The sequence below is a fragment of the Plectropomus leopardus genome, chromosome 11, assembly GCF_008729295.1.
Source record: "Plectropomus leopardus isolate mb chromosome 11, YSFRI_Pleo_2.0, whole genome shotgun sequence".
NCBI classification, from domain to species: Eukaryota; Metazoa; Chordata; class Actinopteri; order Perciformes; family Serranidae; genus Plectropomus; species Plectropomus leopardus.
This window is the reverse complement of record NC_056473.1, coordinates 5180588-5199110: the sequence shown is the minus strand read 5'-3', so window position 1 is coordinate 5199110 and position 18523 is coordinate 5180588. Positions and strand designations below refer to the sequence as shown.

Sequence of the window (18523 nt, the reverse complement as noted above, 5' to 3'; positions counted from 1 at the left end):
TTGCTATTCTAATTCATTGTACCTTGAAATAACTTAAGGGCACCAAAGCGCTTTTAAAAATGCATTGCAACAGCATACTACTTTACTTGTACATTTACTTCAGGGGAAACCTCATGCAGCAACATTCTCTTAAATTTCTCTTATATTCTCTCTTACTTTTCTGGTAAGACAAATCTAAGAGAAGTCATCTCCAGGTGCACCAAATGCTCTTAACCACCCAAATTTGCTCATACTCAGGTGTGCTCAATAATGAATCCCACTTGATCATAAGTCATCTAATAGCACAGGTAAGGTCCCCAAAACACTATATAAGGGCAGGCTTTGTGTTGTGTGCAAAGGCACATAAACAAGACTGGAGACATGACACCACAGAAGGCTGTAAGATGAGGAAGAACTTCTGCAGGAGCAAAACTAATGAACTGTTAAATAAACTTAAGGTAAATGTAATATGAGGAAGATCCATTTAAGTATTAAAAGCAAGAGTAACACATGCAAAAAGGTTTAAATACATTTAATAAATCAAAATGATTGAAATTATTAAAAGAAAAAGCCGCAATTCCTCATACATATAGTATGTATGAGATTTTAAACCATGAAATGTTTTGGGGTTTTTTGCATGAAAAATTACTTACACAACAGAAATAGTTTGCCAATTAATTTTCTAATGGACTAATTGTTTCAGCTGCACTTGTATATTTTCAGATTTTTGGTTTGCGTGAAAAAAAATCTTAATTTGTAAAGCAGTTATCTAATAATAGTAGTTAACTAAAAAGTACAATATTTCTCTCTGAAGTGCAGTGGAGTAGAAGCGGCATGAGATTAAGATAATCACATAATGTAAAAGTTACCTCATATTTGTACTGAAGTACTCTACTTGCGTAAATGTACTTAATTACATTCCAGCACTGGTCAGCAGAGGGACACACAGCACCTGAAATTACAGTAATTGGGATCAACTGACTGAATACAGTAGTATCCCTCTACCCCTAAAATGTAATAATCCAGTCATTATAATTCTTCTAATACTCCATCTAAATTTGATAAAATGATATTAATGAATTTTTAAAATGTTCCACAAAGATACAAAAAAAATCCTTGTTTGACAATTGGTGGCCTGGGAAAAACAAGATATTTTTCTCCTATCTTGGTACAAGTGCTCTTGACCATTCGTGAAATTTCCTCTTTAACCAAGAGAAATGCAAAAATAAGAAAACACTGGTGAATCCTAAAAATCAATGGGTACTAACAAAATAAGAACAAATCCTGGATACAAGCAAAATTAAGAGAAAATGTGTTCATACATAGTGTCTTGCATAAGCACCATTGTGTTAATATATTCACCTGAAAGAGAAATAGTGGTTACATAGCAGATTCCATTTTAATCACAAAATATAAAAAACATGATTTATTATAATTCAACGAACTGCCCAGTATAACATTGGAACTGAGAGCTCTACTTTAAACAGACATTAAGTAAATTTAAGCGCATGGTGACTTCATCACTTTATATTGTTCTCTTCCCGTCCACTGCTTCCTACCTCTGGTTATTAGTTAATATGGCAAAGAAGTAAATCAGTTAGCTGCAAACACAATAAAATACTTATATGTTGAAAAACAAATATATATAATATAACAAATGGTTCGGTTTAGGAAAGAGGACTGGGATTGTCTATTGTTAGGGAGAGAATGTAAAGGTAAGTAAGTAAGTAAGTAAGTAAGTCCTGAAGCCCAACATCTGAACAGAGTTATAAAGTCTGTTAATTCTTCCTGTTAAGTTTATTCAAAGATTATTAATATTAAATGCATCCAAATCGCACCAAATTCGAGATTGCACATCTTCGGGTCCCCTGGCAATACATCCACCAAGTGTGAGGTAATTCAGATGAACGGTTTTTCAGAGATGCAGAGTAACAAACAAATCATCGTAATTATATCTTTGTGAGGACACTTGAATAACGCATTCCCTAGCCCCTTACCCTAACCTTAAACATCACAACTAAATGCCTAACCCCAACCCCTATCCTAACTCCAACCGAATTCTAACTGCAGCCTGTACCCAAAAAAACACAAGTGTACACCCTCAAACTGTCTTTGAAGAAATGAGGACCAGTCAAAATGTCCTCACTCTGCTGCAAAAATATTTTGGTCCTCACTATGTAGCATGTACAAGCGAACGCGCACACACACACACGCACACACACACGCACACACACGCACCTTGCCTTTATAGATAGATGGGTTTAGCTTGTACAAGTGATGACCACAATACACAGTGGCACTCTTGTTGAGGACACAGTTTAAAAAAAATTGATTGTGGCGAAAACTTTTTTTGGCCGCTGCCACAACAAAAACATTGTGTCCATTATCAAACAACCACCCGTGCCAGAACGATGTTTGCAACATTTTGCACTTTAATATTTTCTCCAAAACAGACAACTAATTTTCCCCACATTTTTACACTAAGAGGAAATAAAACACCTTTGATAGCATAAAGAAAAGATATGTAGAAAAGTATTAAAAGTTTTTTGGATGTCTCAATTTAATGTAAGTAGCTGCTTCTGTTACTTCAAACGTTATGTCGACATGTTCATGAACTACTAGCAGACACAATGAAAACAGAGTCCTGGAGAGCACATTAGCCTAATGATCACAGCTAGAACTGGTGTGTTACTGCAAGACAGCTTAGAGAAAGTAGCCCATCTTTTGTTACTATCCATTCAACTTGTTCCATCATTGATTTGTGACTTAGGAGACAAAATTAATTTAAAAGTGACATCATACAACCAACCACCACACATTCGCAAGTATAAGTGGTGCAAAAAAAGCTAACATGTTAGCCTAAAACAGAAATTCAAATAAAGTTACCAAATAAACTCCACGCAATTCTGGAAGACACAGCTCTGCCAAGGTCTGTCATACACTACATCGCAAAATACACAGCGCAGAAATGCATCATGGGTGTTTGGATAGTTCATATGATTGAGACCAAAACCTACTCTAATGACTCACACAGTACTCCCAAAAATGAGATTTCTCATGACATTTATTCAAATAAACAATACAGTTTATAATTTTGCTAGGATAAAATAATAAGTTTGAACACATAAGAAGCATTTGGGAGAGAATTCCCCAAAGATCTGAAACTGGGTTAAAGGATGTGTTTTAATGAAAGCTGACACTTTGGTGTCATCTTCTGACTTGCATCGGTGCCTGTTTATTCACGTCCCCTCCAGTCAATCTTGTGAAGACTGCCATATTGCAGAGACATGAACGAGCATTTACAAGCAGAGAGCCTGACAACCAGAGTAACCACCACATAGAACAATGCAAAACCTGGGGGGGCACTGACATTTCAATGTCGAATCCTCAACCCATGTGCGAAAAATACAGTCTTTAATGCAAAAGCATAACAGCGTTATAAAACAGTCCTACAACCTTTAGAAGTTTGCCCTATATTCCTCATCTGCCTAAGGATCACACAAGTCCATCTGGGTAGCTTGGTTTTAAGCTGCGTTTTGTCTCACTGCGAGGCAAGAGATATCTTCGAGGAAGCACGACCACTACCGGGCCCATACCACCCGAGTATTCCCTGCAAGAGTGATGCAAATGCCTGACCCTGTTTGACAGTGATCCAGCTCAATTAGCAGCACGCCAAAGCTGTGCTGTCAGTACATTCTATTACCCTCATTCAATCCCCAAGGTGCAAGCTGAGCTTTAAGAGGGCCATCTCAAGCCACGTCAGGAAAGAGAGAAAAAAAGAAAAAGAGTGAATGTCACTCAGTTTGGCTCTTGCAAATAATCAGTAATGTTCTTAAATGTTAAACACCTCTACAAACAACTAAGAGGGTACGGCAAAAGGTTAGAACAGGAGGACACAGGGCCGGTACGTTCTACCTTACCTTTGAACTGTAAAACCTTTTCTGCTCTTGGTTTTTCTAACTCAGCTGTGCACTTTCACTGAGTCCTTTATCTGATCACTTGGCAACTAAGAGAAATTCTTTCTATCAGTCCCCACTTAGAGTTACTGATAAGGTGCAACTTCTGCACTGATCTGAAGAGACTGAGGATGAAAGGACAAATGTCTTATTGCCAAAGACATCCAAGCTCCCACACACTATGGAGGGAGTAGACAGACTCAACCTACATGGCAAAAGTACACCTGTCTCAATATTGGTAAAGAATAAATATTTCAAAATTTCAAAATTATGCAAACACGTGCCACTCTTGCTCTTAAACTCCCATGCATATGGACTATTTACAAATTGAAAAATACAGACTTGCTATTTTGTTCATTTGATGATATTTTTTTTCTTCTTTTCCCCCCTGAAATGTCTTTGCCCCTTTGCAATCAACCTATCAACATTCAGCCACTCAGACAAAGATCTCACCACATATTGCAGACATGGCCAGGACAATTAAAGCTGTGTTGAAAACATTTTCACACTAATGGGAAAACAAAAGTCAAAAATCAAAACAGAAAAGATTCACAAGCAAAAAAAAAAAAAACAAAAAAAAAACAAAAACAGAAAAAAAACAAAGGAAAAAAAGATAGTTCAGGGGAGGTGTTACAATACAAGCCAAAAGGATGTATTTGTTTAAGATGGATTTTCTGCTTTCTCAAGACTCCACTCTGTTGCTAACAATACTGTAGTACACTTTCTTTTTATTACTCTACCTTTTATTTAAATAGAATTTACTTTGAAGATTTTGTTAAACAAATCCAGGAAAAAATGATGCAAAAGTGGTTGGTTTGCCAAAGGAGAGGCGGCAGAAGGCCCGTGCTGCCCTGTTAAATTGCATCAGCGCTCTAGTTTGTCAAGATACTCAAGAGTCCGTTGCATTGGGACGTGTCCTCAATCCTCAATGTACTCCCACAGGTCCTTCTCATAGCCTTCATGCACGTGCTGTAGCAGCACTCTTCGCCTGCTCTCACAGTATCTAAAGAGAAACAAAACATTATTTAGTGTCCCAAAACAAACTACTGAGGCTAGTTGTAAGCAGTGATTATGATTCTTCCTTCACTGACCTGTACTTATCTTGTACTTTCTGCTTGATGTCCTGCAAGGAATCCTGGGAGATATCCCGCTCTAGGTAGCCAGACAGCACCTCAGTGGCATTTTCCAGGTCTGCCTGGTTGTTCTGATTAATCAAAAAACTGATTAACAGAATTGTTCTGACAGAAATGTCAGTTATCCATGATTAAGTATCGAATGTACTCAAGGATACGCTTGTTCCAAGTGACACATATAAAATGACTACAGTGCATACATTAGCCACCGACGTTTGGCTTCTCTCGCTCTCCTCTATGGCTCCCCGCCTTTCATAGACACACACACAGAGCAGGGCTCTAACTTCATGAGTGGCAGCGGTGGTAGTGTGAGCAGGTGAGGCAGCGAGTTTGTGTCTGCAGAGCTCAGATCGAGTCTACTTAGTCACATTTTGCGATCACGGAGCACCAGTGTAACTTGCAAATACTAATAACGTATGAACTAGGAAGTTGTTTATTGCCTGTTCACAAAATCCTCATGGTTTAAGGTTCCGCGCTATCTGTAGAATTATCTGCTAATGCCAATATGCAACTGTTGACTAGAAGCTTCAAGTCCACAACGAAAACATCGACACTTCCAGTCTGAGACGAGCTAGGTCCTTTAAAATAAAGGCACCATGTTTCCTGCTTTGATTTATTTAATTATAACAATATTTTTTTAAAATCTAATAATAAAAGTACTTCATTTAACTTCATTATAACGATATATCTATATCTATATCTATATCGATATAGTTAAATCAATATATATATTTTTATTTTTTGATTAAAAAAATATTTTGTTATAAATAAATAAAACCAGGAAAGATGCAGCGTTCCTTTATTTTGAGATATATATTTATTTATTTTTTGTTTGTTTGTTTTTTAGTTTTGTTTTTGATTTCTTTCTTTTTTTTATAGGAAAGCTTGAGATAGACAGAAAAGATGGCAGCAAGAAGGGGGGATGACATGCAGCAAAGGGCCACAGGCCAAACTCGAACTCCTGCTGCTGCAAAGCCTTCATCATACGTGTCGCACACTCTACCATGTGAGCTAGAGGCGGCCCCCTTACAACTGTATTTTGTTTAATGTCATTATAACAGTAGTGTATTCAACTTTATTATTTGACAGTAGCTACTTCATTTAACTTTACTGTAACTATGGTTCATTAATAATTTTGTATTTCAGTATTTAACATTAGTTTAAAAGACATTTAAAAATATTGATATATATACTGGGTATTGCAATATAGCCTTAAAATATCACAATACTATTTTAAAGCCATATCACCCAGCACTACTTTGAAGCATCCTGCCTAAGACCCAGCTCAGACTACAGGAAGTCTGAGCTGATTTCCTCCTATATCACTCCTCCCAAAAATCGCGTGACTAATTCAGTCTGGACGAGTTCTGCTGCCAGAGAGAGGAACGAAGAATGGAAATGTGGCCAGGATTTCATATCTGTTTGTCTGCAAGCCAGGTATAACAATCACTTGTAGGGACAAATTTCAACCACAGGATCAGGCATCGTCTTCAAGGATGGTGAGGATCTAGTTAATCTAGATGTAGTTAGTTCAGAATTGCAGTGCTGCCTTTATGTAGCACTAAAAACACTGTTAATGAACAATTCAATTGGAATTTTTTGATTGCTCTTTTCATGGTGGTGATTACTGACAAAATTATCAATCATCACAAACTGCTTTGCAAATGGTATTTGTAAATATAATATAAATACTGAAATGACCAAAGATATTTATGTCTTGTACCATCTACTCAGTTATGCCAACAATTACTTTTTACATACCTCAAAAATAATGGACTGGTTGTTCTTCTTGAGGTAGAAGGCAAAGACGTAAGTGAACATGAGTGTGGAGCGGCACTGGCACAGCACATCCACAGCCTTCTTCAGAAACTGCACCTCAATCCAGGACATGTTGTGCTGCTGCATCTCCTCCATCTTCTGCTTGACCTGAGCATAGAGCTTGTGCTCAAAGCGCAGGCTCTGCATGTGGTTCATGTAGCGGTTGCAGTAGAACAGGTACCTCTGCAGGGCTGCCCTGGAGCGCTGCACACACATCATGGCACCGGCTTTAACTCGAGCATGCTCAACGTGATTTGGACTAGACTGTTGATCTTCAAACTCACTGGGTACTGGATAATTAGCAATATATAATGAAATGTCTTGATTGTATTCTGCAGTTGTTTCAGACAAGACACCATTTTCTGTTCATCTATCTGACAATTGCTGTAAAGCATACAATGAATTTCCAAAAAGACAAATAAATATCTATGTATCTATCTGTCTTTCCAAGACACCATTCTTCAATATGCAACAATCATAAATGATGTTCATCAGAGGTGTAATAGACATTTATATTTAACACAGAAGCATTCCCTCTTGATCTAGCCCACTGTTTTGGGATTAACGTCTTCAAACTGTACAGCAGGGTTACATGAGGGACTGTCACTTGTTTGATCAGCTGGAATGGATTACATTCTTTTATTTTTTCTTAAGTATTTTCAAGCGAGGTAATAAAATTGTTGCAAGATATATATATATCTTTTTTTTCAGAAATTTTTTTGTCTGAATTTTGTTTCATCCAATGCAGCGGGATGGAAATAATAATTGGGATGCTGCTGCCTCTGTGTAATTAGAAATCACAGTTACTCGGTGATGTAACAGTGCATGTATTTGTCCTCAGTAACTCAGTATGGCACATTCGGTTCAGTGTGGGACATCTTCGGTTTGGTACTCCCTGTGGCTCCAAAAAATTGCTGTCAAAATAGTCTACTTATGCCTGCTTCCTACATGTCTGAAACAGAAATACAAGAATTCTATTTTTACCCGGGAAGTTTTGGCAGTGCACTAGTTGCTGTTAATCAGCTGTAGTGCGGTTAGCCATGTTAGTCAAGCTCACCTACACTGATTTGTGTCAGCGTATGTTGACATCGTTCAACTGTATTCGGGTATATCTGTAGTTCCACTTCAAACATTTTATTTACGACGGCATCGCAAAAATGAGTCCATTAAGAGTACAAGACAAAATCAGATTAGAGGGCAAAACCTTCTCCGCACAGCGTTCAGACAGCCTCCCACTGCAGATTTAAACTGCACCCATACATTCTGTAAGTCGTAAAGAATACCAAATTAAGGCATATGGTTAAAATAATTGAGGCCTCATTGAGGCACCGTTAGATCTTTACCAGTTAAACCTGTGGCAATATGGCTGAATGAAGCACACTGAAGAAGGGCATCTTGACCAAAAATTAGACAAAGACAAACATTGTGCCATTATGTGTCATATCTGCATATCTGCCAAAATAACACGGCATGCAAGGTTCTGAGTGTAATACAGTACCTCTTGAGCATCTCTGGCTGCCTTCGCATCATCTTCATTGTAGCGATTGCAGTTGTACCTAAAACACAATAGCTGGGTTAGACTCATCAATGCTTTCCAGAATACCAAACACATATCATTTCTATATGACAATACTTTATGTTGTCATGCTTTCTCTAATATCATTGCAGATGTCCGATGTGTATTCAAACATAAAATAGCATGACATGCCAATCTGCACCACATATTCGGCATGTGTAAAAGATACACGTTTTTAATTTTAACACACACACACACACACACACACACACACACACATATGTCAACACTCAAAACAGACCTATTTTAAATATATTCTATTACAGCACTAGAAGTAATACCATCGCCTTTTTTTAAATAAGCCATTAGCTCTTACCAGGCTGAGCCGTGGGGTTCCCATGGACCCAGGCAGACCCAGCAGAACTCAGCTTTGCAGTTCTGGTTCCGACAAACCATATGATTGCAGCCACCATCTTTCTCAATGGTCACGTGGCATTTTGGACACTCCTGTCATGAGTGAAATATGTTTTGTAAGTATGTACAGAAATCAAACTTTTAAGAGGAAGTCCTATAAGAAAAAGAAAAACATGCTTAAAGTCTATAGGTATTTAGATTTGAGAAACAAAGTTTTTTTGGCAGGTCTGTCATTAGTCTAGAGTTGTGTCCAAATCAATAATGAAGGCCTGATGGCTTAGGACCATACCTTAGTATTTGCCGCAATCCAGTTTGAAGTTTCACTGTCATCGTCACATTTCTTAATCCATTTTCTCAACCACTGCAAAAGAATTTGTGCAAGAATAAGAAATTGAATTCTAATCTAATAGATTTTCACTCAAGATGCTGGAGGAATAGGTTAACATTTCTGTAAAGTGGCTTAATATTTCCACTTGGCTTACCTTACACTTGACAGGATCATGCCAGTTCTCTCCACAGTTGAAGCTGCATCACAAGTCAAATTAACATGTTTTTTAAAAATGACCATTTAAAGCACCTAGTCTACACTTAAGTACTGTCACTGCCGGTTCAGGGTAATCTTGTACACTTCTGTCTTACCAGAACTGACGTCCACACTTGCACCTCACTGGCTTGGCATCTGGGTACTGGACTTTGACAACATGATGGCAGTCTGGTGCAGGGCACCACTTTAACAGTCGATTGCACTTGAAGGAGTAATGAAAGGTAGAATATCATCTCAAAGTTTCATGGACACTTAAGTACAGAGAAGGTTCCTGCTTTTCCAAATGGTAATACAGGATAACCTGACATAAATCAATCATAAATCAGGGCTTCCATTTTAACAAACTATTAAGATGAAAAAAAAATCTCAAAGCTTACCTCTACAAAACTATTCGTAATTAAATGCTGGTACTTCAACTTCACTTTTGAATCTGTTATGAGGCGCCTATAGGAGAGGTCAAATCATTTATTAGCCTTCTTTATATAAAATGGGTGACTTTGGTTGAAGCTTCCTTGCTTCATATTCAGTGCATAACTTCCAAGAGACAAATCAGGGAACAAAAAGATGTCACACAATTTGAAGTTCAATGAAGTACAACTGTAAACATTATAGAGAAAAGATTCATTTGTCTGCATTAACTGTGAACCTATAATTACTACAAATTGAATTGCTACAAAACTAAGAGTTTAAGTGCAGACTACTGATCTTTAAATCAGTAGTAGATAGTACATAATTCTTACATGAAATATTATACTGACCCTAAACTAGTCAGTGAAAACACTGTTAGGTCTCTTGCTAGCTGGTCAGATCTGAATGTAGGTTAAGTCAATTACTGTCAGCTTAAGAGCTGGTACAAGAGATTAGTGTCCATGCTTTCAATGCGGAGGTATATGTCATAGCACTACAGGCTGAACATCAACACTGTAAAGTAGTTAAGTAGAGGTGTAAATTAGAGAGCCCTGTACTAAGAACGTTCTTTTAAAAGGCATAATTTCAGGTAAAAATTCTTCCTGTTCTTTCTTCTCAAAAATGTTGTTCCTTTTCCTGTTAAATGCACGACAGACCTATACTATAAATAAAGAAAACATATCTGATTTCAACATTACAGATGTCACAGTGCTACTTCTCAAGAACTGCATCTGTCTCTGTTCACTGATAATGTCAAAATGAGACATATACAAAAACGAGAGAAGTCATTTTGGTATTCTGCTCTATTCATTACCAGAATGGGCCATTCATATCTATATATTCTGACCAATATGCAATGAAACATGAAGAGAAATATAAGCAAAGATACTCACATGACTGTGTTGTCATCAACCAAAATGTCACAACTATGAGCGGGACAAGAAATGGTCTGAAGAGACAACACAGAAGGAAAATCATTAGTAAGACAGCTGTTACAAGACTTACAGTGATCAGTGACTTGTAAGCATAGTTAAAATCTTAGTGAGTACCTGTCCCATTCCTTCCTCTATGATTTTGGTGGTCAGGTAATCTCCCCAGCACTGCATGCAGAACTTGTGTCCACACTCCAGGCCTGTAAAATACTGTAAGAGAGAAGTATCTCGTAAATCATGTGATTATGCACTTCTGGTAAGCAGGCAAGGCAAAGCCTTTGGAGACAGGCCTTTAAAAGGAATCTATTGGTGGAAAAAACAATATTGTTTCAAGAGGTGCATCATTTTCCTTAAAAATCAATCAATCAAACAATCAAACAAACAAACAAACAAACAAACAAACAAAAACAATGGATAGACTCATACAAACGTATCTGCAGGGACTCTGGCCTCTGCCTGTGCCTTTCTTTTATTTTTCTGTGTTTGGGATATTCCTGGGCGCAGAGTGCACATGAGGTCGAAAATTTAAGAAAAGGTACTGAGTGCCAGACCGTAAGCAGAACGCATCCAAGAGGTAGCGATGAAAATCTCTGATACGGCCAAAAAAAACAAACAAACAAAAACAAAAAACTCGCAAATATAGCAAGGCGAAACTCCAAGCAGATAAAGCTAGGGTTGTCTGTAACATTTGCTGGTGATACTATAAACAGTATCAGACAATACCTGAAGAAGACACCTTTTACAGATGGATTAAGACAACCAATTGATTGGTGTACTATAACCTCCAACACACAAATACTGCACATTAAAATAATCTGAATTATGCAGCTTTTGTTCTGATTTTGGGAAAACATATTGATATCAAAGCTGAAACAGTAAACCATCTGACTGTGATGGTATTCATTATCCTTTGTTGAGAGAATATATTCCATTACAAGAACAGAGCTATAAACTGCAGTGTGCCTTTAATTTATATCAACCTGTGATCATGGAAATTTAAATTCTTTCTGTTGATAAAAAGTATGCCATGTCCTTCAATACATGATGGCCATGAATGAATCAGCCTTGTCTATCATGTTATGTTATGTTCTGGCTTCAAGGCATCCGCCTGATATTAATGGAAAAGAGTTTGCCAACAGAGTGGCCCTCAAACAATTACACTTCCTCTATCAGTCTGTACAGACAGCACAGAACTGTATGTAACCATGTATGATTGTGACATACCCACAAAGATCAAGCCCCTACCAAGTTTGAAGCAGTGAGTGGCACTTGATAGAGAAGAGCTGGGTCAATAAGGGATACAAATTACACCATCTTTGGGACACTCATTTCCCATTTCTAACTGAAAGGTTACAGCATTGCTACTAATTACAGCATTTGCTGTGTTTGACTTCAGATATGTGAGGAGGACACAGGAGCATTATGCTTTTCATCAGAGTTATGTAACACTTTTAAAATAGTTTTCCCTTTGGTTCTTTGTAATAATAATCCTTTCTTAAAATTGGAACAGTTTCCAATATCCTAACCCCAACTGGCAAAGCCACCAGCTGGTATAGGGGGTGTCTGCTTACAGGGTGCAAAGTCTCAACTAAAATTTTACTACAGTATGACTAGTAGGTGACTAAAACAATCTTTGGATTTTATCATTTATCACTTTTTACATGTAAAATAAAATTAGTCTGCTGTATTGATAAATAATTGAAACAACAGTAAATACTCTGAATAAACTGACTGAATGACACTACGCCACATTCATAGATTTATATCTGTGGCTATAGAAAGTATGTAAAAATATGAATCATAGTACTTTATCACAAATAATGGGATTGCATTAGCTGAAGACAAGTTATCCATCTTTCCTTTTGCTTTAGCTTGTCTGCAGTCACAGACGATGATGCGCAAACATCAGATGGGGGCAGGAAGTGAGGAACACCTGTTGAAAATCGTTGGTAACGGAAGAAAGAGAATACGCTAAAGCCTTGGGTGGACCTGCACGCAGCAGGTATCATCAGAAAATTTCTAGACGCATTGGGTATGATCCCTACACTTTATGAAAAAGTGATTTTCCCCACAGGTTGACTGATTTGCCTGGTGCGGAGGCGATAGATATCACAAATGACTTAGTCCTGACGACCACATACTACATAGATAGCAAAATGAAGGCGCACAAGAGGTGAATATATTTGCTTGAGAATTGCTATCTATTTATATTGCTGTTTCAGCTCTAAAGTAACTTTACATGGATAGATGCAGCACAAGCATCAGGCTGCTGCTAGCTGGCCAACTGTAGTTCTTCTACATTGTTTATTGAGGTCAATTATTCTCAGAGGTGTTCAGAAACACAGCTGAAAACATGACATACAAAACATAACAGAGTGTTGTGTGACTGAACTTCTCCAAACTTTAGATTGAAGTTTTTAATCAATCTCTGCTGCCGTTTCTTTTTGAGTTTTAACCTTCTCGCCTTTATGTGTCACTAGTTTTGGGACCTGAAAGTAGCTTGCTTGCCCCCCCCCCCCCCAATTTGAGCAGTTGGCACAGCACAAAACTTTGGCTTTTTTGTAAGTGCTTCACCATGCAGAAATCACTTTCTGCCCCCATCTGCAGTTCTTTGGGGTGAAATGACATCATGTGCAAGCAACCTATTGTGTTTAACTGGGTCTGAAAAAAATTAGAAAGGGATTAAAATGTCACTCACTCTGAGATGATGCCTCAGTTAGAGGTCCTTTTGTGTAAGGCAAGTTACTATGTCCCTTAAATCTCCATTGTGGTATAAAGCCAAAACACTGCTTTGTCTGAATAGCTTTCTACAAAATCTTCATCATAACACCACAGCTTTGACCTGACCACACATTCAGCTAGTGTAACACAATGCCAGTGTCATTATGGGACTCACAGAGTTGGGGAAGTTCAAGTAGCAGATCTGACACGGCATGTCCTGTGCCGATGATCTGGTGTTGATTGGAGGACGGATCCGAGGCTTCTTACTGGGGTTAATGACATGACACTCAGAGAAAAGCTTGTCCAGGTTACCATCAAAATACCTGGAAAAATTGAGACAAAAAAAGTGAAAGAAATCATGGTGTTAAAATGGCATTAAGAAATGTATGATGACAAGGTAAAGGTAACGTATAAAGAATAACCTTTAGAGATTCTTACCTTTCCATAAGCTTTTCCTTATCCCAGTTGAAGTGACTGAGAAGGATGCGTGTTATTGTTGCAGGATTCTGAAAGAATGAGAAATTGTTTGTCAGAAATAAACCTAAAGTGGACATTTAACTACTGCTAATTTTCAATTATCACTGTAACAACTTAAAATTGGGGTTAAGATTGACATGAATGCCACTTCCACAAATATACTTCTATTGCAAGTTAACTTTTCTTTTGTGGGATGACAGATAGCTTTAAGGTGGGGGGGACAAGCAGCAAAGGACAACAGGCCGGGATCGAACTAGAGCCACTGCAAAGGCCTCAGCATATGGAGTGCACACTACCAGGTGAGCTTAAGGTCGCCCCAAAATTGACAAATTTTAAATCTCTGGAAGTAGTTGTACATTTTATAGTTTTTACGCACATAAACATTTACTGTCCAGTGATGTATGTTAGTATACAAAAACATCTGAAACACTTCTAATTACATTATGATCCACAAAATACCACCACAGACTACAGCCATAAAAGTGACCACAAAGCCAAGTCAACTCCTCCCTAACACAAAGGTAGTATTAACTGCATTATTAACGGCTCTTTTCTACTGGATTGCAAGACACTGATGACGAGTTTAACTATTTTTTTTCACAATAGGCTAGTTGCTTAACAGAAGGCAACCATAGCCAGCAGCTCATTCTAAATGAAATAGGCCAGCAACAAGTTTTATTTTTGCTGTGTCTGTAGACTTTTCACTGGCACAATGACAACCTGCAAGAATATCTCCAGCGCACCTTTGCAGAAATTCTAGAAGACTACATGTCCATATAGTAACATGCAGTAATATCAGTCAGGTGTTGCTCTCACCAGTTTTGTGCTCAAGAACAAAACGAATACTGCATTCTATCTTAAATTCCTGACTTATTTGCACTGTGTGAGCGTGTGAGCATGTGAGCAGAGTGAGTAGTATGTGAGCAGAGTGGAACTGCTGCATTCAATGATGACTTTGATCTGCTCCACATTTTTTATTTGCTGCCTCCCATTTTGTTATCTGCTCATGCTAACAAAAAACCCTGCGCTAGTTCACAATTTGATGCTGCTCTGCAGTTAAGTTATACAATGCAAAGTGAAATTTAGAGGTGGAGTGAAAAGTTAAAATGTTTCATACATTGAAAAACATTTGCGGTTAACACAAATGGAATTACATGATTGCAGTTTCTTACTATACAGAGTTCAAACAGGAATGGGGGAAAAGGAGGAAAAAACACCTGGAATTTAAGTTACATTTTAGAACCAGTCTAAGTTAGCGCTGTAATACACACATATGTTTACAACCCCCCCACACATCTGTGTATTGTTGCAAAATCTGACTAGCCATCAGTCAGGGAAAACATCGATTGGTTGTTTGTTGACAATATAATCAAGGCTACACTCCATCAGTGCAATTCCTTTGAACAACATAAAAAAAAAAGTTTTGCATTGTTTTGAATGCAGCTTGCTTGTGGGAATTGTACAGCAGAATACAAGAGAACACTGCTGCTCTAACTTTTTGATCAAAAAAATCTACTCCCCTCTCCATTCAACACTGCTAAAATAATTAATCCTAGAAATAAAAGCACCAAACATTCCTGTTGGTTTGTCATATAAATAATAATAATAATAAGAATAATAATAATAAATGATGATACAAATAATTTTGACTAGTTACCAAAGTCACCACACTGATGTGTACCAAGTGTCACTATGGTTACAGGCATTAAGGGGTTTCCCACTGTTACTTGGGTATGGTAGTGATGCATGTAAACATCAGAGAAGTGAAGTATAAACACATTTTGTATATTTCAGGATAAAACTGCATGAAAAAAAGCTATTTACATCACGTTTTGAAATTGTGAAATCATGATGGTGCAACAGCAGAGTACAATACCTATGTCACAGTGCCATGGTTCAACTGTTTAAAGCACAGCACGAGGGATTGATCTCAGCAATCGCAAGATAAGATAAGGGAGTTGTCCCAGTGTATATGTTTATACAATCATTTTTTTTACGTTACTACACCATGATTAAATTAATGGTCAGATTCACAGAGTAATGTTTGACACAATACTATTACAATAGATGTATTTGATAATAATGTATCATGATGCAAGAGAATCAGTTATGTTATGATATTTGTATAATTGAATAGGAATATGTATCTGAAAATTCTAGTTGTTCACTGAAAACAGTTAGCAATCATATCATAATGTTTTGAATATATTTCAGTATGTTTTGAGGCCTGGGTTCAAGTCTAGCCAAAAGGCCCTTCACTGCAGTTCCTCCCTTTTCATATCTGTCTTCTTGCTATCATTAACACAAAAATGTGCAAAAATCTTAATTATTGTATGTTATTATATGCAACTGAAGAGGAAAACACCCCAAGAAAACCTATGACAATGATACCAATATGTTGATAACATAACAGAATTAAGTATGTAAATGGTATTTGGTTGCTAGTTTATTTGGTATGCCTAGCTAAAAGTTATTCAGTCTGACACAACAGCGCTGCAATTCTTCTACCTCCATGATGGTTAAAATTATGCTGAGAGGCATTTATTCAATTTGAGTCTCATTTTAGAGTCTGTAGTCTGTCCTCTGCATGGTCTACCCTCACTGATGTAAATAATTTGGGAAATATCCGCTATAACTCACAGTATAGTCATGGACAACTGCCATACAAGTTTTGCCTTTTATTTCTATCTGAAGTGGGCAGTGGAATCTTTGACAGTGAATGAGGTCTCTGCAGATGAAATACATCCTTCAGCCACTTGTAACTTTACACCTATTGCTTCTTCAGAGGCCAGGCAAAACCAGTCACTCTTGACATGAGAAGGCAAAGTCACTTGAGACATTTACAAGAAAAGCAAATTCCAATAACGCTAGCTCTCCTACTGCCACACTCTCCACGTTGTATACTTTTATTTAGATACAAAATATGTAGCTATTCACCTTTAAAAAGGTTACTTGTTTGGGCTGCAGATTTTTTAAATCTTATTTTTTTAAAGTAGGTAGCTCTAAATACTATATTTAGAAGAATCACCATGTCAATTGTTTCTGCTGTTATCAACTGCCATGCGGTTGTACGTATCTACTGTACTGATATTTTACACATTTTAGGTTTTGGGTTTGCTTAGAGTAAAATAATAATACTCAAACAACATTTCATGTACAAAAACAACACAGTTTCTCAAAAAAAACGTTATATTGACAGGTCTATCAAGACCACTTTCCATTTTATTCTGTACTCAAGTGTAGCTAGGTGAAAGGAAATGGAGGCCCAAGATAACGCTAAGCCGAAGGGCTCCTCTGAGTTCCCCCTTACGTTAAATTTAAAATATAGTTGTGGCCAAATTACAACGTCCATTCGTGTGATCCACCCAAACTTTTTGGACGTCACGATAAGACAGCTTGTTAACGTTTACGTTAATAACCTATAATATAACTTGCTAACCAACTCGATGACCAAGCCTTTCGTCAATCATAAAAATAACGCCAATGAATAGGTTATTTTACAAATTTTGTACAGATAACTTTAAAATGTTTGGTTAACGTACTCCATCCGCCGTCTTGTGCGAGCTGGCAGTTTGTTAACAGTAAAAACGTTATGCTTTTCCAGTTAGATGCTAGGTTAACGGTTACAGTTGGCTAGTTAGCAAGCTAGCTAACTTGCAAGCTAACGTTAGCTTAGCAAACGTTGCTGCCAACTTCTCAGTGGGATTAGACTACTTCCTGGTACAAAATTCATATGGAAATAGTTACTTCAGTGTACACATTTAATGTTGTCCATGTCTTCATTTTAAACGCTACCCATGCAAACGAGAGCCACATTGAGAGAAAAACTAATTTTGGTATTGAGTAAATCGTAGCACTGCTGTCAAACTGCCAACTTCCAGCAAGTAAACTACTCCTTACAAGGCTAACGGCTAAGCTAACGTCCATGGCCTGTTTATGCTTCACCCAAGCCTGGACCCCGGTCTTTCCTGACGCCGACATACCAGAATACCTACCTGGATGACCTCGTTGACCTCCCTGATACACTCCACCATATGCTGGAGGATCTGCTCGGCGGTCAAAACCTCGAAGCGGTAGTCCTCCTCTTCCTCCTCGCCGGGACCGTGGCCACCTCCACCAGTCTCGCCGCACTCATCTCGCTCCCCACCGGCCACCACGGGATCGACCAACTCCACCTCTCCGAGCTCCAGGGTGTCGTCCTCCGGCTCCTCTTCGGCGCTATCCTCGCTACATTCCTCCTCTTCGTCGTCGTATTCATAGTTATAACCCTCGTCTGAGTCCATTCCTAGGGTGGTTATCAACTTGTGACAAGCACACCTAAGTCTACAGTGTGTGAAATGTTGGTTGCGGAACAATACGAAAACCAAAATTATCCGAGCCTGTTTTTCAGCTGCAGCGAAAATAACAACAAAACGTCGCCGCTGCTAAGCCAACAAAGAGATACAGCGTCACCAACTGACGACGGCCTTACGTCAGATGGACTGTACAGGAAAATGTAAAAAGAATAATAATTGTATTTATATTGAGCACTTTTATTTTCGCAACATGTTTAAAACGCTTTTTAAATACACAGAATAATTAATATACGCCAGATTTATGTACGTGCAGCTAAACTTATTAGTAAG

General features: G+C 37.9%; 1 protein-coding gene across 1 annotated transcript; it reads right to left on the bottom strand.

Annotated features, from left to right (window-relative positions):
- Positions 1–3025: 3025 nt before the first annotated feature.
- arih1 (ariadne ubiquitin-conjugating enzyme E2 binding protein homolog 1 (Drosophila)) lies at positions 3026–18335 on the bottom strand. The gene is made up of 14 exons (XM_042495903.1): positions 17894–18335; positions 13860–13927; positions 13597–13744; positions 10818–10910; positions 10662–10717; positions 9738–9804; positions 9456–9562; positions 9299–9341; positions 9106–9177; positions 8779–8909; positions 8385–8442; positions 6830–7090; positions 5027–5139; positions 3026–4938 (listed from the first exon to the last, which is right to left on the bottom strand). The coding sequence occupies exons 1-14, from the start codon at positions 18179–18181 to the stop codon at positions 4854–4856; spliced, it is 1590 nt and encodes a 529-aa protein (XP_042351837.1). The 5' UTR covers positions 18182–18335; the 3' UTR covers positions 3026–4853.
- Between the last annotated feature and the right edge of the window lie 188 nt (positions 18336–18523).